Here is a 22,945-nt window from a genome sequence, read left to right on the forward strand (position 1 = left end):
GCAATGACAAAAACTTGAGTTTAGAAATTTGTCTGCATTGGCATTCTTTCCAACTGTGAAATTCTAGGAGCTTTTAATAGCTTTCTCTGCATTTGCCTGGAGAAGCCAGTAAAATTACTGACTGGTTCGAAAATAATTATGTGCACAGTAGGACAGGAAAACACTTACACAACAGTTTTCCTGTTCCATCACCAATATCATTTCTGCCAAATTAGTGGTCTGTCTATAAGTGCATACAGAACAGATTCTGAGCACTCCAAACAACATAGAAGCATGGTACAGAAGATGGGAAAATTTAAAAGGCAATGTTCCTGTGAATGTATATTAAACCACAGAAGAATTTCAAAAAGAGCAGCACCATGTAGAAAATGAATGGGGGCAGATACATTACCATAGTTCACTGCAGCCTCGACCTGCCTGGGCTCAGGTGATCCTCCTATCTCAGTCTCCCAAGTAGCTGGGACTAGAGGGATAGCTTGAGCCGGGGAGGTCGAGACTGCAATGAGCTGTGATCATGCCATTGCCCTCCAGCATGGGTGACAGAGAGAGACCCTGTCTCAGAGAGAGAGAGAGAGAGAGAGACAGAGAGACAGACAGAGACAAGTAAAAAGAAACTTCCTTTAAGTACAATTAATTGTGATCTTAATTACCTTTGACCTTTGTTCACTCCCACTTAATTGTTTATTGTTATTATTGTTATTTCATTGTTATTGTTTGTTGTTATTCATTTATTTATTTATTTATCTATTTTTTGAGACAGGATCTCACTCTGTTGCCCAGGTTCCAAGTCCTGGGCTCAAACAATCCTCCCATCTTGGTCTCCCAAACTGCTGGGATTACAGGCATGAGCCATCATGCCCGGCCTGGTCATATTTTTGATGGGTTGATTCTCTCCAGTCCATGTTCCAGTCCAGATGCATAATAACAATACAAGAATTGAAAACGAAAATTTTGAGGCAGATCCATCTCACGAACCTGCCTTTCTTTTCTAGTGGTACAAGCCCCATTGAGTGAAGTGCTCCTAATCTCTGCTGATTTTAAATGCTGTAGAAAGCATTGTTGTATTTAATTCCGTGCACTGAAGATTTCTTATAGTCCTAGAATACAGATCAATCTAGATGTATGGTCTCGATCAATCACAAGAGGATCAATAAGCCTTTTTTCTTATTCTACTTCCCTTTTTTGAAAGGGCTTTGATTTGCATTTGCTGCCTATAGACAGCAATTTGTCTGTTTTATTTTTTGTTTTTTTTTTTTGTTTGTTTGTTTTTTTTAATATTAAGGGGATACGTGCGCTTGTTTGTTAAATGAGCATACTGCATTCTGTGGGAAGTGGGCTTCTAGTGTACCTAATACCTACATAGCGAACATTGTATCCCAGAGGGAATTTTTCATCCCTTGTCCCCCTCCCACCCTCCTCCCTTCAGGAGTCCCCGAGTGTCTATTATTTCCATCTTTATGACCATGCATACCCACTGTTTCGCTCCCACTTATAAGTGAGAACGTGCAATATTTGCTTTTCTGCTTTGGAGTTGGTTCACTGAGTATAATGGCCTCCAGCTCCATCCATGTTGCTGTAAAAAGCATAAAATCATTCTTATAGTTGCATCACTGGGGAATTTTAACTTTTTTATTGGTTGGTCTTCCTTTCTCTCTCTCTCTCTCTCTTACTCTCTCTTTCTTTCTTTTTGCATCTCGGATGATACAAACCAATGTTTGTTTTTTGAGACAGTGTCTCACTCTGTCACCCAAACTGCAGTGCAGTGGGAATGATCCTAGCTCACTACATCCTCAGACCTCCTGCCCCAGCCTCCCCAGCCTCCCGATGATATAGGAGTTAAGAAGAAATTATTTAGACTGATAGTGAGAGTAAGGAAGTCCTTGATAAGGTTTTCCTTTTAATGAAAAGCATCCCCAAATTATTTTATTTTCTAATAAAGAGCAGCCTATAAAATCGAGCTGCAGACATAGACAAGCAAGCTAGAAGCTTGCAGGGGTGAATGCTGGCAGCTGTGCCAATAGGAAAAGGCCACCTGGGACTAGGAATGTTCAAAATGCTAGCTCCATTTCCCCTTTTCCTTTCCAATCACTTGTGCAGTAGGGGGCAGATAATATGGCACTGCCAAGTGGAAAGTCTATTTGCATAAGAAGAAGAGTAGGGTGGGTTAGCCAGCTTCCCAAAGCACTATGTCACACCTGGTCCAACCAATCTGTGGGCCCTATGTAAATCAAGCCTGTCTGTAAAATCCGGTGCATTCTGCCATGGGCTGGAAGTCCCATTTGGAAGCTCCTCTCTCGCAAGAGAGAGAGAGAGAGCTCTTCTCCTTTCTCTTTCTTCTGCCTATTAAACCTCTGCTCCTAAACCCACTTCTTGTGCTTACTGGGTTTTTCCTTGGTAAGACAACCAACCCCAGGTATTTACCCCAGACAACGACATGGCTTCACTCAGTTGGGCTGGGTGTGAAGCCTGGGCCACCCACCCTGCCCGGATTTTATTTTTTAAAGAAGTGGGCTCACCCTCCCCATGTTGTTGCTCAGGCTGGTCTCCTGGCCTATTTTATTTTATTTATTTGTTATTTTTATTTTTTCTATGTAGGAGAAATCTGTCCTAACAAGGATAATCCTTGGAAATTTCCCATTCAAATCCAGCATTTGGTTGTCAAATGATCATCTCTTGTAAAAGGGAAAAGATTAAAAAATAAAGACAAAGATAAAAATATTAAAAGAAAAAGAAGAAGAAGAAGAAGAAAAGAATGGAACATATTCTACAAGGAGAGCCATGCCTAAAAGAAAAAAAAAGCAGCTATACATCAAGCTGCAATACTGATAGATACTGGAGGCAGACAAATGCCTATGCAGATAAGAAAGAGTCCCTGGAGAATCTCTGCTCCACAAGTGTTTATGCCAGATGTTTTTGTGCAGATAAGGGAACCTGCACAGGGTCTTTCCTGGGCATGCCCACAAAGGACTGGAAGCCCAAACGCACTGGCAGAATGCGGTGGAGCCACCCGGAATTTACGCCTAACACTTGGGAGGAGCCTGACCTTTTCAACTCGTGTTGTGGTCTGGCATTCAGTTTGTGAGGTGGAGACCTGCGTGCATGACCCCTCTTTTTGTTCAAAGCTTTCCTTTCACTTAATAAATTCTGGCCTCCTCACCTTTCAACATGTCTGTATGCCTAATTTTTCCTGGTTGTGAGACAAGAACCTGGATTTAGCCGAACTAAGGAGCAAAAAAATCCTGCATCAACATTTCAAAATATAATTAAGCACTGGGGCTCTCTCTACCCCCGACCCCTCAGGGTTCCCCCTGCCTGCCAATGGCGGGCCTGGCTGCCCAATCCCAGTGGCTTCCCACGCTCTCCCGCGGACCCCAGCTCCGGCCCCCCTCTCTCCCTCCCTTCCGTTTAATTCCCCTTCCGGACGTTGCTATCATGTTGAAGCCTCAGCCGCCATAAGAGCTCTCCAAGCCCCAGCAGCCGCCCCCCATGCAGCAGGCCATGCCTCCTCTGCAGCTCCACCGGGGCCTCCTGCGGCCTCCTCCCCCTGCCTGGGGCCTTCGGCTGCCAGGAGTGGGCTCCGCTGGGAAGCCGAAAGCATCTAGGCGAGGCAGCTGACTCCGCAGCAGCAGCACCAGGAGAGGCCGGGGGCCGCTGCCACTGGCAGCGCCAGGGGACAGAGCACAGGAAAGGGACCCCCACAGTCACCTGTGTTTGAAGGCGTGTACAACAATTCCAGAGTGCTGCATTTCCTTACAGCTGTTGTGGGCTCCACTTGTGATGTAAAGGTGAAAAATGACACCATCTATGAGGGTATCTTCAAGAGGCTGAGCTCAAATTTTGAACTAGCAGTGGATGTTGTACACCAGAAAGCATCTGAGCCAGCAGGTGGTCCTTGTCGGGAGGATATTGTAGACATCATGGTGTTTAAGCCAAGTGATGTCATGCTTGTTCACTTCTGAAATGCTGACTTCAGCTACGCTGCTAAAGACAAGTTCACCCATTCAGCCATCGCCATGAACTAGAAGGGAATGGGGAACACAAAGAGAAGGTGCTTCAGCGCTGGGAGGGGGGTGACAGCAACAGCGACAACTATGACCTCGAGTCCGACATGTCCAATGGATGGGACCCCAATGAAATGTTCAAGTTCAACGAGGAGAACTACGGTGTGAAGACCACCTGTGATAGCAGTCTTTTTTCTTATACAGCGCCCTTAGAAAAGGACAACTCGGAAGAGTTTCAGCAGTGAGAGCTGCGTGTGGCGCAGTTGGCATGAGAGATTGAATCAAGCCCTCAGTACCGCCTGTGGATCGCCATGGAGAGTGATGATGGGCCACTGGAGTGGAGAAGCACAGGGCGGCCCAATGGCAGTATTCAGGGCAGGAGAGCCCCAGGTTGGCATCCAGGAAGATAAAGTGTATCATCCCTCTGCCTCAATGAGTCCAGGAAGGTCCCCAGGGAGGAGTTTGATGCAGCAGCTCTCCGTGTGGTCGGCCTGGCCTTAGCTCTTTGCCACCTCGTGGCCCTCACCATCTGGACAATAGCAACCCTGGCCCAGGTTCTGAGGCCCGTGGTATCAATGGAGGCCCTTCCTGCATGTCCCCAAAGGCACAGAGGCCTCTGAGAGGTGCCAAGACCCTGTCTTCACCCAATAATAGGCCTTCTGGAGAAACTTCTGTTCCTCCTCCTGCAGTGGGCCGGATAGATCCCCTGAGTTCTCCCAAGTCTGCTGCCCCTGCCCCAATCTCAGCTTCCTGTCTTGAGCCTCTCATTGGCTTGGCAGTGCCAACATCTTCAGCCTCCATCCCTGTGACCTCATCAGTCTCAGATCCTGGAATGGGCTCCATTTCCTCAGTTTCTCCAAAGATCTCCCTGGCCCCCACAGATGTAAAAGAACTCTCTACCAAGGAACCTGAGAGAACCCTGGAGCCCCAGTAGCTGGCTCAGATAGCTGGGAAAGTCCCTGGTCTTCAGAATGAACAGAAACTATTCCAACTGGAAGAACTCAGAAAGTTTGGGGCCCAGTTTAAGCTTCAGCCCAATAGTTCCCCTGAGAACAGCCTGGATCCTTTTCCTCCCTGGATCTTAAAGGAGGAGGCCAAAGAAAAGGAGAAGGAGATTGATGGTTTGTTGACTTCAGATCCCATGGGCTCCCCTCCAAGACAGAGTCCATATGGGATAAGGAAGACAGACCACCCCTGGCACCAGCAGGAGGCACTGAGAGCCCAGAACAGCGCCCCCCCTCACCTTGCCCAAGCCAAACCAGCAGCCCCCCAGTTGGGCTCATCAAAGGAGAGGACAAGGATGAGGGCCCTATTGCTGAACAAGTAATCAGTGTTGAACCCCAATACCAAGGAGTTCAGTCCCACAAAGTCTCTGCTGTTTGTGAATAAATCCACCAGTACCCCAACTTCTCCAGGGCCTCGGACTCATTCAACTCCCTCCATCCCAGTGCTGACAGCAGGCCAGAGTGGGTTATACAACCCCCAGTACATCTCCTACATACCTCAGATCCACATGAGACCAGCTGTGCAGGCATCTCAGATGTATTCGTATCCTGGATCCAATTCAATGTCTGGGCAGCAGGGCAAGTACTGGAGAGCAAAATGCTCCCTGTGCCCATAGCTCTGGGACCAATACCAGCCAGCCTCAGCCCTACCACGGTGGCTGCTGGCCTGCCTCTGGTGGCTGCCACGCCCTATTCTTCCTACATCTCCTACAACACACAGCAGTTCCCAGGCCCATCTGCCATGATGCAGCCCATGACCCACTACGCCTCACAGCCGGTGTCTGCCCCTTTGCTTCAAAGCAACCCACGCATGCTGACATCGGGCAGACATCCCCAGGTCATTGTGTCATCCTCCACCCCTCAGTACCCTTCTGCGGAGCAGCCCACCCCTTAAGCCCTTTATGTCACTGTTCATCAGGCCTACCCACACTATACCACACAGCTTCATGCCCACCAGCTGCAGCCGGCTACCATGCCTACCTGGAACCAGACTGCAGCCCCCAGTCCTGTCCAGCATCAGGCAGGAGTGGCTCCACACCTGGGCAGTGGACACCCAACAGTAGAATCTGTACCACCCAGGGGCCCTGGCCGGCATGCTGCCCTCTCTGCCTCTGGTACCTTCTGCCCAGTCCCCTCAGAGCAGCTTCCCCCAGCCAGCCACTGTGTATGCCATCTACCACCAGCATCTGCCCCACGGCTTCACCAACATGGCCCATGTTCCCCAGGCTCATGTCCAAACTGGAATCACTGCAGCCCCGCCCCCTCACCCTGGGGCTCCCCATCCACCCCAGGTGATGCTGCTGCACCCACCCCAGAGTCATAGGAGGTCACCCCCAAAGTGCAGTGCCCCAGAGTGGGGTGCCTGCATTCTCAGCTTCCACACCCTCACCCTACCCCTACATCGGACACCCCCAAGCTCTCACTGACCCCGACTGTCTCCTGACTTACCAGAGTTCAATCTTACCCCTCCCAGCAGCTCCCCTTCCACCCCCTGGGGAACTGAAGACTTTCCTGGCCGAAACCCGAGACCTCCATGAGTGGAGGGAAGAGTGATCTATGCCTCTTCCCCCAGCAGTTCGAACCACTCCCAGTTCCCCATCCCCGCTTTCCCCAGGGGAGCTGGGGAATTCCTGCCAAGCACCTTGAATGGGAGGGGCCTCACAGAGGGCAGCACCAGGGTCCAGCAGGGGTGGGGGGTTCCTGCTCTGTCCCTGCCTGTCCCCACCCAGTATTGCCCTCCCATCCTCTCATCTACTCCCCTGCTGGACACAGAAGATCTTTTATTTTCTGTTATTTATAACCTCAGACTTAGGTCCCCTGTTCTTTATTTTCCATTAACTTGAGTGACCTGTGTGAGAGACAGATGGATGCCCCAGGAGGATGGCTGGACAAGAACTTTTACTTTTTATTACATAAAAATATAAATAAATAAATAAATAAATAAATAAATAAATAAATAAATAAATAAATAAATAAATAAATAAATAAATAAATAAATAAATAAATATTTAAATAATTGTGAAAGTCAGCCAACTCTTATGGCCTACTTCGTCCCAATAGCTTATAACCTATTCCCATAATATACTTTTTCATATGTACAATTGTCTTTTTAGTTTTTTATTCACGATTTTAAATTGTGAGCATTACTTTTTATAATTTGCTAATTTATACCTCTATTTCCAATATGGGAATCATGTCAAGACTTAGAGTTATAATTTGTTTTATACATTTTTCACAAATCTGACTTCACAAAAGTATGTTATTGCAACACTGTTTTGTGTTTAAGCATTGTGTGTGTGTGCATGAAAACACAGAAACTTCCTCAATAAGTGAAGAGATGTTCTTTTTGTATGTCTGCATTTGCGATATACATTTTACTTTTTGACCTATTTCTTTATGAATATGGTTTGTCTACTCATAACTGTTATACCTGTGCAACTGTCATTAGTATAACTGAGTGCTTATACTTGTAAAAATGTATATGTCATTATTGCCTATTTTATTGTATTAAGTAGCCTATAAAATGTTCTGTACATATAATGTTTCTCAAACAAATCTGTTTTTAAAAATGTAAACAAATGTCTTTTAATTTTTTTAAATTATTTTTTCTAGAATTACATTTTTGGGACTATGTCTTTTGTCTTTTGGATTATGGCCCAAGCCCAAGCAAGAGAATGCTTCAAATCTTTCTATCACCTAATCTTGGAAGCCAAAAACAACCACTTTTGTCATGATACCAGCTACTCACCTACATGAATGGGCAAATCTTTGCGTTTTCTTTATTCTAGCTGCAACCTTCTTCCAGGGACCATATCTGAATTTTTAGACTCTGGCCGTGCACAGAATGATAAGTGCCCACAGGTGAATGAAGGCTGTAGATTCTCAATGTCAATTCATTATTCCTTCTAGGCTTTCATCTCTTGCCTGTTTTGATTCCAGTCCACTTCTACAGTGTGTCTGTGTTTCCCAAGCACCATCAGCTAGAGGGAGATGTCACTCTGCCCTTTGTAAGCTTTTTATCTAGCTCCTTAGGGAAAACTGTAATGAATTTGAGTTATGTTCAATGTCCACTTTTGTCACTCAGTACTAGGCAACTGCTAAAAGCATTTGGATTTTTTTTTCCCTAAGGAGCAAGTTTCTGGCTATACCAAACCCAGGTCGTTAGCCAGAACTGGCAAATATCTCCAGAGAGGAGAGTCAAAAATAGTAAACTAGATAAGTTAATTGTGTTATATAGTCTTACAATGAAATACTATATAGCAGTAAGAATGATAGAATCATTGCTTCTAGCAACAACATGGATGAAGCTTACAACGTCAAGTGAAAAAAGCCAGACACAAAATATTCATCTTCTACGATTCCATTTATATGCCTTTTGAAATCAGACATGGTTAATTTATTGTCTAGAAATCAGGACAGTGATTACTTTGGAAGGGTGAGTAGTGACTGGTACAGGAAGGAGGGAGCTTTCAGAGTCCTAATAGTGTTCTATTTCTTGATCTAGCATGCCAGTTACATAAACATGTTCAATTTTTAAAAATTCATTGAATTAGACACTTATGAATTTTATACATTTCCGTATACATTTATACTTCACCAATTTTACATTAAAAAACCTAAAATGTAAGAATTATTTTTCATTATTGATGTTTCTGTTTACATTTAAATATCTCAAATAATATCATAGTAGTATGTAATACGCTAAGTCACAGGAAGTTTAATATACAACTGAAAACCACTACGATTTCTAGAAATACCAGGGCTCATCTCAGTGTAACTGTGAGCATTTGAGCCGGTTCTGTGCCTTCCTCTTCGAGGTATCTTTCCTCTCGTGTTGGAACTGTGTTCCAGTTCATAGAGGTCAAAGTCATCACTGATCTCTTCATGGACCTCACAAAAACAGCATCTTCTGGGTCATCGAACACAGTTCTGCAAAAAAAGCAATTATGTCAGAAAAAAAGCAATCAAAAATGAAAATTTGACCAAAATGAAATTTTTATTCAAATGCATTAATGCCATGTTTTTCTGTGTTATTTGTGTTATTAGTTGTGTACCACTAACAAATAATTTGCAGGCTCCACTGACAAATGACTTTCAGGCTAAGTGACACTATTTATATTGTATATATTGTTTACTTTATACATGAAGTATCTGAACATATTTGGGGATCAATTAGTTACAGTTAAGGTCTCACCTACTAATGCACTCATGTTTTAAAACCATGTTAAATGAGATGATTAAAATATTTATAGATATATGCATATTATTATCTTAAGTTCACTGCATTCCTAAGTTTTTTTCTACATTATGCCATATTTTATAAAAGTATGTGGAGATAATATTCCATACTGTATCCAAAAAAAAAAAAATCTTAAGTGAAAAAATAAAAAGGAATGATGACTCTAAATTCATCAGTATTCATGAATTTGAAAAGTCTTCTATGGACTTTTAGTGAGGTGCTTGCTTTTGGAAATGTAAATTCCAATGAATATAAAATATAAGTCTACATGATAACTGCTATGACCAAACATATTTAGAGAATAGCTAAACAAGGAATGTACAGCCCCACTTTCAGAAGAGCTAATAGTTAAAGTTTAGTTTTTATGATTTTATTTTTTGAAACAGAGTCTCACTCTGTCACCCAGGCTGGAGTGCAGTGGCGTGATCTAGGCTCACTGCAACTTCTGCCTCCTGGGTTCAAGCGATTCTCCTACCTCAGTCTCCCGAGTAGCTGGGATTATAGGCGCCCGTCACCACGCCCGGCCAATATTTTGTATTTTTAGTAGAGGCAGGTTTTCACCGTGTTGGCCAGGCTGGTCTCGAACTCCTGAACTGAGGTGATCTGCCCATCTCATCCTCCCAAAGTGCGGGGATTACAGGCATGAGCCACTGCGCCCGACCGAGGTTTATTTTTCTAAGCATCAAATTATCTTTTTACTTATTTGGGATTTTGATAGTAATATTAAAAGCCCAAGTATGTCAAATATGAATACAGAGCTTGAACTCATTCATCACAGAAAGACCTACCAATTTTTCTCATCTATTGAAGAGTGAGTCATTTTTCAACTCATTAAAATCTATTTTAGGAAATGGAGATGATTTAAAGGGACAACACAATTATGAAATAATCTGATAATAAATGTATAGATAAAATTACTTACTTGTCTACATTATTTGCAAATCCAAAATCTAAAAAAAAATACATTTTAAAGTTAGTATTTTAAAATATTTATCCAGCATTTGAAAACAACTGAACGATGCTATAAAGGAAAAGTATAAAACAGGGCTTTCTGTTTTCAAGTTATCCTTTACACAAATAGTTCAATCTGTCAAAAATCCCTTTTTATCTAACTCCAAAGCAAAACTTTGTCTTAGATATACTGGGTTTTGCCTTAGGTTTTGAGGCAATTTTTTAAATACAATATAAATTTCAAAATCCTGAGAATGGAAAGCTTAGTCAATTTATAATGTACCAATGGAACCCAAGTGGAAATTTTTGTAATTAATATACTGAGGCTGATATAAGATACTGAAACCTATCCCTTTTCTTCTGAAAGGCACATGCGTCTATAAATGGACTAACAGTCCAAATGAGGAGAAATAGTTAGGAACATTTCAACTATTTGGATTCTTGGCATTAACTGTAAAGAAACAGAATAAACAAATACTAGATCACAAGAATCTAGATCTTCCTAGCTTTGAAGCTCCAAGACTAGTCCTCAAAACCTGGATTTCTTATGGTGTCTTCCAGAGATGGTCACTGCTTTGTTGATTTCCCTCCAGAAAGCCTAGTGCCCGTCCACAGATGGATTTTACCAGCACCTGTTGTGCCAGTAAAGCCCACAGTATCAGCTCTTGCCATTCCACAAGCAGCAGCGACCACACAGCCTCTCAGCCTTAGAATTCATAGCATTGTTCCCTTCATAAGTGGCTGACAAAAGTCTCCCGTGCATTTTGGATCATCCTAGGCTATCTTTTCCTACGTTTTCCTCCCAGCTTTATTGAGGTATAATTGACAAATAAAAACTGCATATATTTAAGGTGTACAACTTGATGTTTTAATATACGCATTCATTGTGAATAATCAACACAATCTAAATAACATATTCATCAGCCAGACCTCTGCCATTTTTTGTGTGTATTGGTGAGAACACTTAAGATCTACCCTCTTAGTAAATTTCAAGTATACAATACAGCTAACTATCGTCACATTACGTAAGATCTTCAGAATTTATTCATTTGTGTAATATAATTTAAACTTTGTACATTTTAACTAACATCTCCCCATCTCCCCTTCCCCACAGCGCCTGGCAACCACCATTTTACTCTCTGCTTCTATGAGTTTGACTATTGTAATTCCATATATAAGTGAGATCATGAAGTATTTGTTCTTCTGTGTCTGTCTTATTTCATTTGGTATAATGCTCTCCAGTGTCATCCATATTGTCAAAAAATGACAGGACTCCCCTGTTCTCTTCTACATTTTTAATTACAAAAAGCACATACTTTACTTATAATGAATATAAACAATAAAGAAAATAGTGAGCAAAAAGGGAAATTTCCCTTTAACCTTTCCACTTCCTCTTACTACTGTTAAGTATCACTATTAAAAGTTTTGTGTGTATGTTTCCAGCCTGTATGTCACATATGTACTCACATGTCTACATGTACATATACATAGAGATTTGTTTGTTGACAAAATTCCAGTTTTGTTATTACTCATAGTATACTGCTTTTCCAATGAGTATGGTTTTTGTTTTTTATTTTCGTTTGAGATGGAGTCTCTCTCTGTTGCCCAGACTGGAGTGCAGTGGCACGATCTCGGCTCACTGCAATCTCTGCCTCACTGCAACCTCTGCCTCCTGGGTTCAAGTGATTCTCCTGCCTCAGCCTCCTGAGTAGCTGGGATTACAGGTGCCTACTACCACGCCCAGCTCATTTTTGTATTTTTAATAGATATGGGGTTTCACCATGTTGGCCAGTCTGGTCTCAAACTTCAGGTGATCTGCCCACCTTATCAAGGTGTTTTTAATACCCCCAAATATATTATGGATTGATTCTATAATGGAATAGTTTGTATTATACAAATGTGCCATAGTCTATTTAACATTCTCCTATGAATGACCATTTAAATTGTTTCTACTACTTTTGCTATTATAAAAAATATTGCGACATGCAGACTTATACCCATATATTTTTTCTTTGTCCATATGTGCAAGCACTTCTGTAAGGGAGAGATCAAATTTAGTTGCTGTGTCAAATGGTTTGCACATTTTGTATGTTGGTGGATACTGCCATATGGTCATCCAAGAGAGTTGAACGAGTTTACATTCCCATCAATAACATGAATTGTGCTCTTTCCCCCTCATCTTTAACAACCCTTTAAAACTTCTGCCTACTTGTTGGATGAAAGTAGTATCTCATTGTTTTCATTTCCACTTATTTGATCATTAGTGAAGGTGATCATTATTTACATTTCTTTCTTTGTACATATGTCTTGTCCATGTCATTTATTTTGTTTTCTACTGGGATTTTTAAATTGACTTGGAGATGTCCTTTAGAAATTATGGGTGTTAACTTTTGCCTATTATATATGTTATAAAGACTTCTTCCAATCTTGCATTTTAATTTTCTTCCTATATGATGCTTTTTATTTTTAATTATTGTGGATACATGCTAGCTGTACATATTCATGGGATACATATAATTGTTTTTCATTTTTATGTAGTTAAATCTAAATCTGTCAACATTTCTCTTTGATGGCCTCTGGGTTTTGTGTGAGGTTTTGATTGGCCTTCACTTTGGGATTATGAAAGTATTTTCTTCCAGTACTTTTTTGTTTCCTTTACATTTAGATATTCGATCTCTCTGGAATCTATTTTTGTATATGGTGTCTCCCTTAGAAAGTAGTTCTAGTTTATCTCTTTGGCCCAGGGCTACTTTCTGGCACAATTCTAGAGGGGGCCTCAGTAAACGTTTGCTGTGCTAAGAGTGTCCATTGAAGTTATGCAACATGAAAGCTCTGTTGACTGCTGATTTTTGCTTTCACAAATTTTTCTGAGTCTACACAGTTCCCTCAATTGCTCAGCCCTATGCCAAACAATCTCTAGATCTCACATTGACCTCTAATACCTACCTGAACCTTCATGCATAGGTAGGGGTTGGCATTTACTCTTCTGGGTGTGCCTGGTATGTCATAGCTACCCAAAGTCAGAAACGTCTTCAAGACTTGATTTCCTGAGCCATTGATCTCCCAGCTCATAACTTTGAATTATCTGTTTTCTCTGGATTCTGTCCTGCCTTGTCTGTACTGATGCACTTTTTGGTGAATTGCTGTTTGTCAAATAGTCTGCCTGGTCTTCCTTTTTGGACTTACCCTTCCCTTTTCCTGAGTAGTACATGCCTCAGCTGCCAGGCCCAGGCTCTGTGACACTATACCCCAGCTTGGGCTCAGCACCTGGAGCTCTGTCTTCAGCAAACATGGTGGAAATCTGGCAGCCGCACTTTTGGACCACTAATGGACATTTTAAAAGCTTGTTGGTGTTTTATTTTAAATTCCCCTTAATGTCTTTCTACATCTAGATATATTGGTGAAAAATCTGCAAATGAGTTTCCTTAATGCCAGGTAGAAGCCCAAAGTGTTTTGGTTCTGAGAATACCGGCTATCTTGCAATAAAACCCAGAGACAGTAATGAAAATTTGTACAACCCTTTTAACTATACTTATTTGATAAGGACTGATAGATGGGATTTGAAGAAAACTTAAAATTGATCTTGCTTCTCAAGATATTAGAAATATAATTGGTTTCTTTCTCAACTTTAGATTAAGGATAATAAAATCAAAATGTGGCTTTATGATTGCTTCATAAACATTTTTAAGTGTAATTTCTTTTCAATAAAATAATTAATATTTCTCTTAGAATTACTCTAATAATTTTTTAGAAAGTCACAATAAGGTAAGATTTATAACAAAACAAATATAGAAGCTACAAAATGATATGATAAATTTTAAAAATTTACATAGTGTGTTTTACTATAAATGTTTGCTTAATTAAGGTATGCTAAAATAAGCCATACTCTGGGCTAAAAATACTTTTTAGTTGTTATGATATAGTGACCTTTTGCAGAAAATGAGTAGATTTATAATAATTGTCCTGTCAATTATTAGAGGCTTTAGTCAACATATCTGTTAATTAAGAAGAAAAAGTTTCAAATGCAGTAAAATACTCTCCCTATCTTTTCTGCTCCTGATTTTGTTTTTGGAGGTTCAATATGAAAAGGAGCCAAGAGAATTTAAAAAACGATTCTAGTTCTTTCAGCAGTCTGGTTAAACAAAAGAAATGTAGCGCCCTAAAGGTGGCGATCACACCGATAATAATTATAGCACTGAAAAATAGATTGTGGGGGCTGACCTTGCATTGTTTGTTATTGTGTGCATTAACTGTTTTTAAGAGGGGAGATTTTCTATCTATAGACTACTTTCCTTCCACAGCATGGTCTACTCCGATAACAGACATCAGTCAAATACATGTAAGATTTAGATTGGTTCAATCTGGATGGACAAGACAACTCAAAGCAGGATGAGTGCTGCTATTCCAGGTCAGAAGGTAGAGTTAAACATTTTCCGACTGGCAATTGGTTGAAAGAGTTATTATCAGTAGAAATGAATGGGTTACGAAAAGGGGTTGTGGAGACCAAGGCTTTATCATCCAGATGAAGCTTCCAGGTAGCAGGCTTCAGAGAGAATAGACTGTAAATATTTCTCTTTTTCTCCTTCCTTCCTTCCTTCCTTCCTTCCTTCCTTCCTTCCTTCCTTCCTTCCTTCTTTCCTTCTTTCCTTCTTTCCTCCCTCCCTCCCTCCCTCCCTCCTTTTCTTTCTTTTTCTGAGGCAGAGTCTTGCTCTGTCACCCAGGCTAAAGTGCAGTGATGCGATCTTAGCTCACTGCAACCTCCAACTCCCAGGTCCAAGCGATTCTCCTGCTTCAGCCTCCCAAGTAGCTGGGATTACAGGCGCCTGCCACCATGTCTGGCTAAGTTTGTATTTTTAGTAGAGATGGGGTTTAACCATGTTGGCCAGGTTGGTCTCAAACTCCTGACCTCAAATGATCCACTTGCCTCAGCCTCCTGAAGTACTGGGATTACAAGCGTGAGCCACCATGCCTGGTGAGTTAGACAACTGCAAATATATATGAACATTTTAGTATACTTTCAGTTTTGGGAAACATGTGCAGAACATGCAGGTTTGTTACACAGGTATACATGTGCCATGGTGGTTTGCAGCACCTGTGCAGGTTTGTTACACAGGTATACATGTGCCATGGTGGTTTGCTGCACCCATCAACCTGTCCGTTACATTAGGTATTTCTCCTAATGCTATCCCTCCCCCGGACCCCCAGCCCCCAGCAGGCCCCAGTGTGTGATGTTACTCTCCCTGTGTCCATGTGTTCTCATTGTTCAACTCCCACTTATGAGTGAGAACATGCGGTGTTTGGTTTTCTGTTCTTGTGTTAGTTTGCTCAGAATGATGGTTTCCAGCTTCATCCATGTCCCTGCAAAGGATATGAACTCATCCTTTTATATGGCTGCATAGTATTCCATGGTGTATACGTGCCACATTTTCTTTATCCAGTTTATCATTGATGGGTATTTGGGTTGGTTCCAAGTCTCTGCTATTGTAAATAGTGCTGCAATAAATACACGTGTGCACGTGTCTTTATAGTAGCATGATTTTTAATCCTTTGGGTATATACCCAGTAATGGGATTGCTGGGTCAAATGGTATTTCTGGTTCTAGATCCTTGAGGAATGCCACATTGCCTTCCACAATGGTTGAACTAATTTACACTCCCACCAACAGTGTAAAAGCATTCCTATTTCTCCACATCCTCTCCAGTATCTGTTGTTTCCTGACTTTTTAATGATCTACATTCTAACTGGTGTGAGATGGTATCTCGTTATGGTTTTGATTTAAAAACTTCTGATCACTGTTTTCTGACTTCCACGATTGTAGCTGGGGAGTTTGTGGTGAATCTCTATGTTATTCTTTTGTAGGTCATCTGGGTTTTCTCTCCGACTGCTTTAAGATGGTTTTGCCCTTGGTGAAGACTTTTGTTGTTGTTGTTGTTGTTGTTATGTGTCTTTTTTGTGTTTGGATTCATTTTGTCTGGTGCATCTATGAATTCTTTGCTAATTCTGGTAATTGTCTGGGCGGTCTAAGAATTTATTTAACAGTTTGGGAAATTTTCCAGCCATTATCACTTTAAACATTACCTTCTGCTAATTTCTATCTATAATTTGTTTTTCAGGAACTATTACTAAGCTTATATTGGACCTTCTCTTTCTAATATCTATCCTTTTCTCAATATCTGATTCATATCTTCTATCGCTTTCTTTCTTCATGTAGTATTCTGGGTAATTTCTTCCAAACTATTTTTCAATTCAATTTCCCCTTTATTTCTAAATAATTGATTTGGTTTTTTAAAAAATGTATGTTGTCTCATTGGCAAAGTGTCATAAAGACAAGGATTTTACCTTTGCACCTTTTCTCATCCACCCTCTCTTCCTTCCTGGAATGGAGATGTAAGGCTTGGTGGTATAGCAACCACCTTGTAATCATAAAGCACACTAAGAGTAGCAGAAAAAAAGACAGATATATCCTCAAACACTGATGACATCATAGAACTTTAACCCTAGATACCGTATTTTTGTATTCTTTGCTGTCTGAAAAAACTAAACCCCTATTTTTTTCCATTTCTGTTACAAATATGAAATTAAATTCCTACTAAGGAAACATCCTGAAAATATTCAAGTTATACTTGCATATAATGACGTTGTGAATATAATCAAAATATTACCAGTGCTTATTTCTGGATGGCAGAATTGCAGATGATCTTTATTTCTTCTTCGTATTTTTTCTATATTATCAAAAATTATATAGCCTTAATTGGTAAAATCATCCATGTCAGTGGTAATAAAAATAACGATAGCTTATTTACTGAGCCCTTTGTACTGTGTTAGATACTGGGATAGAGGCTTCAATGTATTATCTCATTATTATCACAGCACCCCATTTGATTTCACATGCATGAATGATGAAAATTGCATACCTACTTTAACTGGACTAAAAGTATTATAAAGTTAGCAAATATATTAGAAATTATTCCATTATTTAGATACTTAAGTTTATTGTAAATTGTAGTTGCTATTATTACAATCAAATTACCCAAAAGTTTGAGAAGTTTTAATTTCATTAAATTTTTTTTTTTTTTTTGCAAAATACCTGAAGGTACTCTCTGGGCTGGTTTTTGCTTAAATGGTGATTTAGGACCCCACGAAGCATCTACTTTTCCTCTGAATGCTATTGATTGAACGATATGAGCCTTTTTATGGTTAAAAATGGTAATCATTGATCTTCTTTCTTTTTCTGTAACTTCTGATAAATGCAAAAAGTAATGTTATTGCGTAGCATTATAAATAGGCAGAGTGATTCAAAATAGAACTGAATACTTTCAAGAATGTATTTATCTAAACTATGCTATATGTGAACATCCTGTCAAAATTGTTTTGTAAAGGAGCTATCACAGTTATTTCCATAATCTTACAAGCACTCAATATACACCCCACACGTCACAAGACAGAGCTTAATCCTTCAGTCTAATGCATCCCGAACACCCTTTAACACATCACCAAGGATGATTAAAATTTTAGCATGAAACATCCTTTCATTTCCTCAAGGCTATTAGAAAGGAGAGGTATAACCGTAAGTTTCTGATGTATCCTATAGAAAGTGGTTACTCAGTAATAAATTATTAAGAATGTTCAAACCTGTAGAGACAGAAAGGTAAGTACATAGATAATATAGCATTTGGGAGCAAAATAGGCCTCAAAAAATGTTAAGCGTAATATGCTGAGGTTGATTGTGTGTGTGTGCTTGTGGTATATAGAAATCTGACATGCTATCTTGAAGGTGCATTCATAAAGAAGTCATCATTCATTGTATGTTTCAATATATACATATTTACAGAATTTTAAAAAGCATGACTTTTAGAACTTAAATAGGCCTTATGAGATTTATTCCAATTCCCTCACTTTTGAGATAAGAAACTAAGGTGCCGGGAGGTAAACGATTTGGCATCCAACATGTTAATGTCAAAACCAGAACCAGAAGGACCACTTTCCTCATCCTCAGTTAGAGGGCCTTTCTAATCAAGTAGTAAAGACACGTGAATTTCTAAACCAGGGCACATTTTAGAGAGCAAATCTTTCAAAAATAAGTAATTGAAAAACTTTCATTTACAAAGACAATTATTCAAAGGGATATTTTTTACAAAAACGTATTTTCAAAGGTAGTCTTCATTTATAACCACTGAGGTGTAAGACTACTTCTCAAATATTTCTTTGCAAGAAGGAAGGGTCCTTACGATTTCGGTCAAGCAGCTCCACTCCTGGAAGGTGGTAGATGATATATAAACGATACAGGTTATATTGGCACAAAGGATTTTGGTATAGACCTGCAAATGAAGAATCCAAAACAAAATGTCAGATTTCAAAATCCGTTTCACGTATCACTTATAAAATACAAAAAATTAAGAGATTCATATAAAACATAAGAACTTATAAAGCTCTTCTTCATATCTAGCAATAGACCCATGAAACCTTTACTTAGAGCAGCAGTTAATTTTTCTATCTGTTCAATTCATTCATTCAACAAATATTAACCAAGTGCTTACTATCTACTAGGAACTGTGCTAAGGGCTATGATCATATCATTGACCCAAATCTGCCACAAATGAGGGAAATTTTTAACATGTCCATAAATAAATTAGTAAATGAAGAACTAGATATCAGCTCTATTGGAGTTTTGAGGCTACTTTTTATTAAAATATCACTTGGTAGTCTTCTTTTGGTCTCCAAGTTCACAAGGGTGCATGCGTGAAGATAGGCAGAGACACAACATCCTGCTCTAATAGAATTTATTTCCTCCACACCATTGCTCATAGTTCAGAATGTGTCGATAGTAGTTTCAGATCTCAGCAGGACCAAAGCTGAGCAGATGTGGCTCTTGCGTTTTGTCTATCTCTGGCCAGGCACGTGCATTTCTGAGATCCTGGTGTGCAGGTGCTAGGATTTGCGATAAACTGCACTTCCTAATGCAGTGGTTGGAAGAATGAGGCATGTGGATGCAGAAGCAGCCCTGGCACTTCTCACATCATATCCCTTGGGAATCAGCACATAGGTGTTCTTAAACATCTTCAACTAGAAGTTGTGAGGGCTTTATTTTTTTAAAAAATGATATTTTCCCTATTCATCCTAGATGATAATAAACTTTTTTTTCCCAGCACAATGTGAAATAAAACTTTAAAGATTTTCAGTTGGGCATTTTTTTTTTTTTTTGACAGAGTCTTGCTCTTGTTGCCAGGCTGGAGTGCAATGGCATGATCTTGGCTCACTGCAACCTCTGCCTCCCGAGTTCAAGCGATTCTCCTGCCTCAGCCTCCTGAGTAGCTGGTATTACAGGCACCTGCCACCACACCTAGCTAATTTTTGTATTTTTAGTAGAGACGGGGTTTTTCCATGTTGGCAAGGCTGGTCTCAAACTCCTGACCTCGTGATCCGCCTGCCTTGGCCTCCCAAAATGCTGGGAATACAGGCATGAGCCACCGTGTCTGGCTGGGCATCTTTAGTTATTCGAATTCTGCCTACCTACATGCAATTTCTAGGAAATACTTCTGAAAATACAACTAATGAGGAGAACCACTAGATGGCAGTAAGAGAAAGAGCTCCAGCTACTGCACAACTGCTTCACTCAAAATGAAGCTCACTTAATGTACATGTGAAATTTAAGAATACTGTTGTAGACTATTCATAAAATACAAAGAGGTTTGATCAAGGCCTGAAAATAGGAAGCATTAGAACCTCTGAAAAAAACTGATTAATATTTATAAAGAGCAGTTTGTAACATAAAGAAGATTGGGGTGGGTGCATGCTTAAAAGATAACAAACTAGATAAAAACTTAAAAAAGGTCAATCATCTGGAAGTTTTCTCTGTAGTAATAAAACACTCTGATATTTGTTGTATAAACACAACTTTTTCTGGCTAATAAAAGCGTTATATGTAGCTATTCCCTGTGGAAAACACGAGCTTTAGAGGGACATAAAGCAGGCAATGGAAGACACCTGGTGCATAATAAACAGAAGTTACAGGAATGAGGAAAGGCATACAGGAAAATGTAGAGCCAGGAGCCACAGAGAAATTTAAAAGAAAGGAAATATGTATGTAATGGAGAAAATGAGAAGACAAAACAATTTTTTTTTCAAGATTTCTTAAGTGACAGAAAATGATCTGAATTTTATTCTTAAAAGAGAAGCATTTTAAAGTGGTAACAAATAATTATAACTGAAGGACAGGGAATAGAACAGATGTATATTAAACCACTAATAAGGACAGATTTTAAAAGAGCCATCGGGATCATGAATTGTAGTTCGAGCCAGGGAAAGTAAAGAAAAGGACCCTCTTCAAGGATATAAAAGCAAAGCATAATTGTTTTTCATGAGAACTCAGAAGGAAGAAAAAGTCACAGATGCTTTAGCACAGAAGTCTGCTTTGTGGTTACTGTCTTGGGGAGTCACATCTGACACCTCATAACCCTGTTACACATTATAGCATCTGGAAGTAGAGTCTGCCTTTACATATGACGTTAATGGAAAATGTACCAACATCTTTCAATGACATTTTCTCTAGGTGCACCCTTCGTCTTCTCTTTTCCCTTTGAGGACATTACTATCCATTTCATTTCATTTCTTGGCTTTTTCTGCTAAGCCTTGGTTAAGTAACTTCTATATGGAAATTCAAAAACTAGCTTCAGCTAAATAAAACACAAAACTTGGATTTACTACTGTTACGTTACTTATTAACAACATATTGATACTAAAAACCCTATGGACTTGTGGTTGACCATTCATCTCATCACAAAGTCAAAACTGAATGACACAAAATCAGAAATCTGAACTGTTAGCCCAGCCTCTGCTTAAATTAACTTAAAAAAAATTGAATTAAATAACCTGAAAGGCATTTCATCATTATTATTCACTGTTTCCTAGCTCTTAAATTTTAGAAGGAAGCAATCTTATTTTTAACTCTCTTTTTTCCTCCTATACTAGGAAACATTTAACATTTTGGATTTATGAGTTTTGGATTGATGCTACTAAAATCAACATAAATTAAATGTCTAAGATGTGAAATCGGTTTCCTGTGTCTGAATGTTCTGAAAGCCTTCTATGATGTACGGGCACATTCTTTTAGAAACTATGAAGAGAAATTGCTTACACTTTCACTTTCAATAGGTTAATACTATTTAATCCACCTTCCCTCTAGGCTACTTACAGTGTACACCTCAGTGGCGCCAGCACTGTCTTGCTTATCTTAATTTGGGATTCTGAGTCTAAGCAATTTACATTTACCCAATGATATATCAAAATGTCTCTACTACCTTACCACACAAGCTTGACTTACATGAGTCACGTGTATGAAGCCACTTATTATCAAGACAGAAGGGGAAAAAAAAGATATCTAAATAATTGGCTCCAGTTAGTTTTTTGTAAACTTTTAAAGCAGTATTTAAAATCGTTATTTAAATGAACCCCAATGTTTTTAAGGCTGCCTTCGAAGAAAGTTGATGTAATTAATAAGAGACCAACATCCCAATTTTAATATATGAGAAAAAGAAACTGACATGGAGAAGTTAAAAGCCTATTATAGAGAGCAGCCTGTGGAAGGAAGTTCAGCTGTCAATAATCAGATACCAGGATTGTGAGGCTCTGGGTCAAGCTTACTTAGTAAGGTCAGCATCTCCATTGTTAATCATCATCTTGTTTTAACTAAAAATCTGGTGGCCACCACACACCATGTGCTTTTTACTGAATATGGAAATCACCCCTGATTGTAAAAGGCAAACTAGGATAAAGCAGAGGATCGAGAGAGGAGGGATCAGAACATTATCTTTTTCAGGACAAACAGTAGTGAAAAACACTCTTGGTTCTTTTTCTTTGCTGAATCGTTTTGTCTTTTAGGAGGGGTGGTCCCACCTGGAAGGGTATTATAGGAAAAGAGGCTCAAAGGAAGGGACCCTGGAGATCCTAGTCCCACCCCATCTCCCAGCATCCCTCTGCACCGCTGGCTGTTTGCCATCGGCAGTGGATTGGGGCCACTGCTAAAGACAAAGGCAGACAATGTTTAAAAGCAATACCTGTGGAAACATGGAGACCCTCTCTTGAAAGGAGGAGCTCCCTGTTCCCAATGCTGATTCCTGGAAGCTCCAGTAGGAAGCAGGTCTTAACAATTATGGCATGCAGGAGTCTTAAGCATACTTTCCAACAGTGGAGCTTAATAAAACAGAAAATTAGAAAGAAATGAGAAAACTGAAGGTTTAGAACAGGAGACTGGCTTAAGCATTTTGATGCTGTGGCTTTTGGTGGTGGTGGTTTTTTTTCCCTCAGTACTGGAAAGGAGGCAGGAGTTAATGAAAGCCATCAGCCACAAAGTGGGTCTTTGACACATGTGGATTCTGATTTAGAAAGAATTTGGAGGAGGGAAGGGAAAGGAAGAGGAAAACTGAGTTGGAAAGAGAGGGTGTGGAAAGGTAGACTGCCTGGAGAGAAGAGGTGGAGTCCCCTGACTCTGCCCGGAAGACAGGAATTCCAGTTCTCAGGACCTCACACTCTGCAGCTGGTTTAGGCCTCCCTGAAGCTCTCAGCCATGCGTCTCCTAGGCAATCCTTGGCAATTCTCCTCATAAATGCCAATGGAAAGTGCAATGCTGAGAATGGATTAGTGTTTTGCCCTTCAGGCTATTTTCTCACCCTCTGAAGAACTTGTCATTTAAGTGAAATAATAACAACACTTTATAATTGCACATGGATTTACAACTTAAAAAGACAAAAATG

The 22,945-nt window shown here is 40.0% G+C and overlaps 1 protein-coding gene and 1 pseudogene across 2 annotated transcripts in view; one reads left to right on the forward strand and one right to left on the reverse strand.

Moving 5' to 3' along the window:
* The first annotated feature begins 3,432 nt into the window (after nucleotides 1-3,432).
* On the forward strand, nucleotides 3,433-6,509 carry LOC105542406 (annotated as a pseudogene). Its single transcript, XR_001006466.1, has 2 exons — nucleotides 3,433-6,420; nucleotides 6,458-6,509. The product of XR_001006466.1 is annotated as an ataxin-2-like protein (transcript).
* Nucleotides 6,510-8,769: 2,260 nt separating this feature from the next.
* Nucleotides 8,770-22,945, reverse strand: part of LRRC72 (leucine rich repeat containing 72) — a 49,882-nt gene continuing 35,706 nt past the window's right edge. The window contains exons 6-9 of the mRNA XM_011983949.1: nucleotides 18,425-18,514; nucleotides 17,284-17,436; nucleotides 10,168-10,195; nucleotides 8,770-8,935 (exon numbers count right to left, since the gene is read on the reverse strand). Of these exons, the coding sequence (XP_011839339.1) occupies nucleotides 8,770-8,935; nucleotides 10,168-10,195; nucleotides 17,284-17,436; nucleotides 18,425-18,514 (437 nt within the window). The remainder of the gene's footprint in view (nucleotides 8,936-10,167; nucleotides 10,196-17,283; nucleotides 17,437-18,424; nucleotides 18,515-22,945) is intronic.

The sequence above is a fragment of the Mandrillus leucophaeus genome, unplaced genomic scaffold (genome assembly GCF_000951045.1).
Source record: "Mandrillus leucophaeus isolate KB7577 unplaced genomic scaffold, Mleu.le_1.0 Scaffold258, whole genome shotgun sequence".
Taxonomy (NCBI): domain Eukaryota; kingdom Metazoa; phylum Chordata; class Mammalia; order Primates; family Cercopithecidae; genus Mandrillus; species Mandrillus leucophaeus.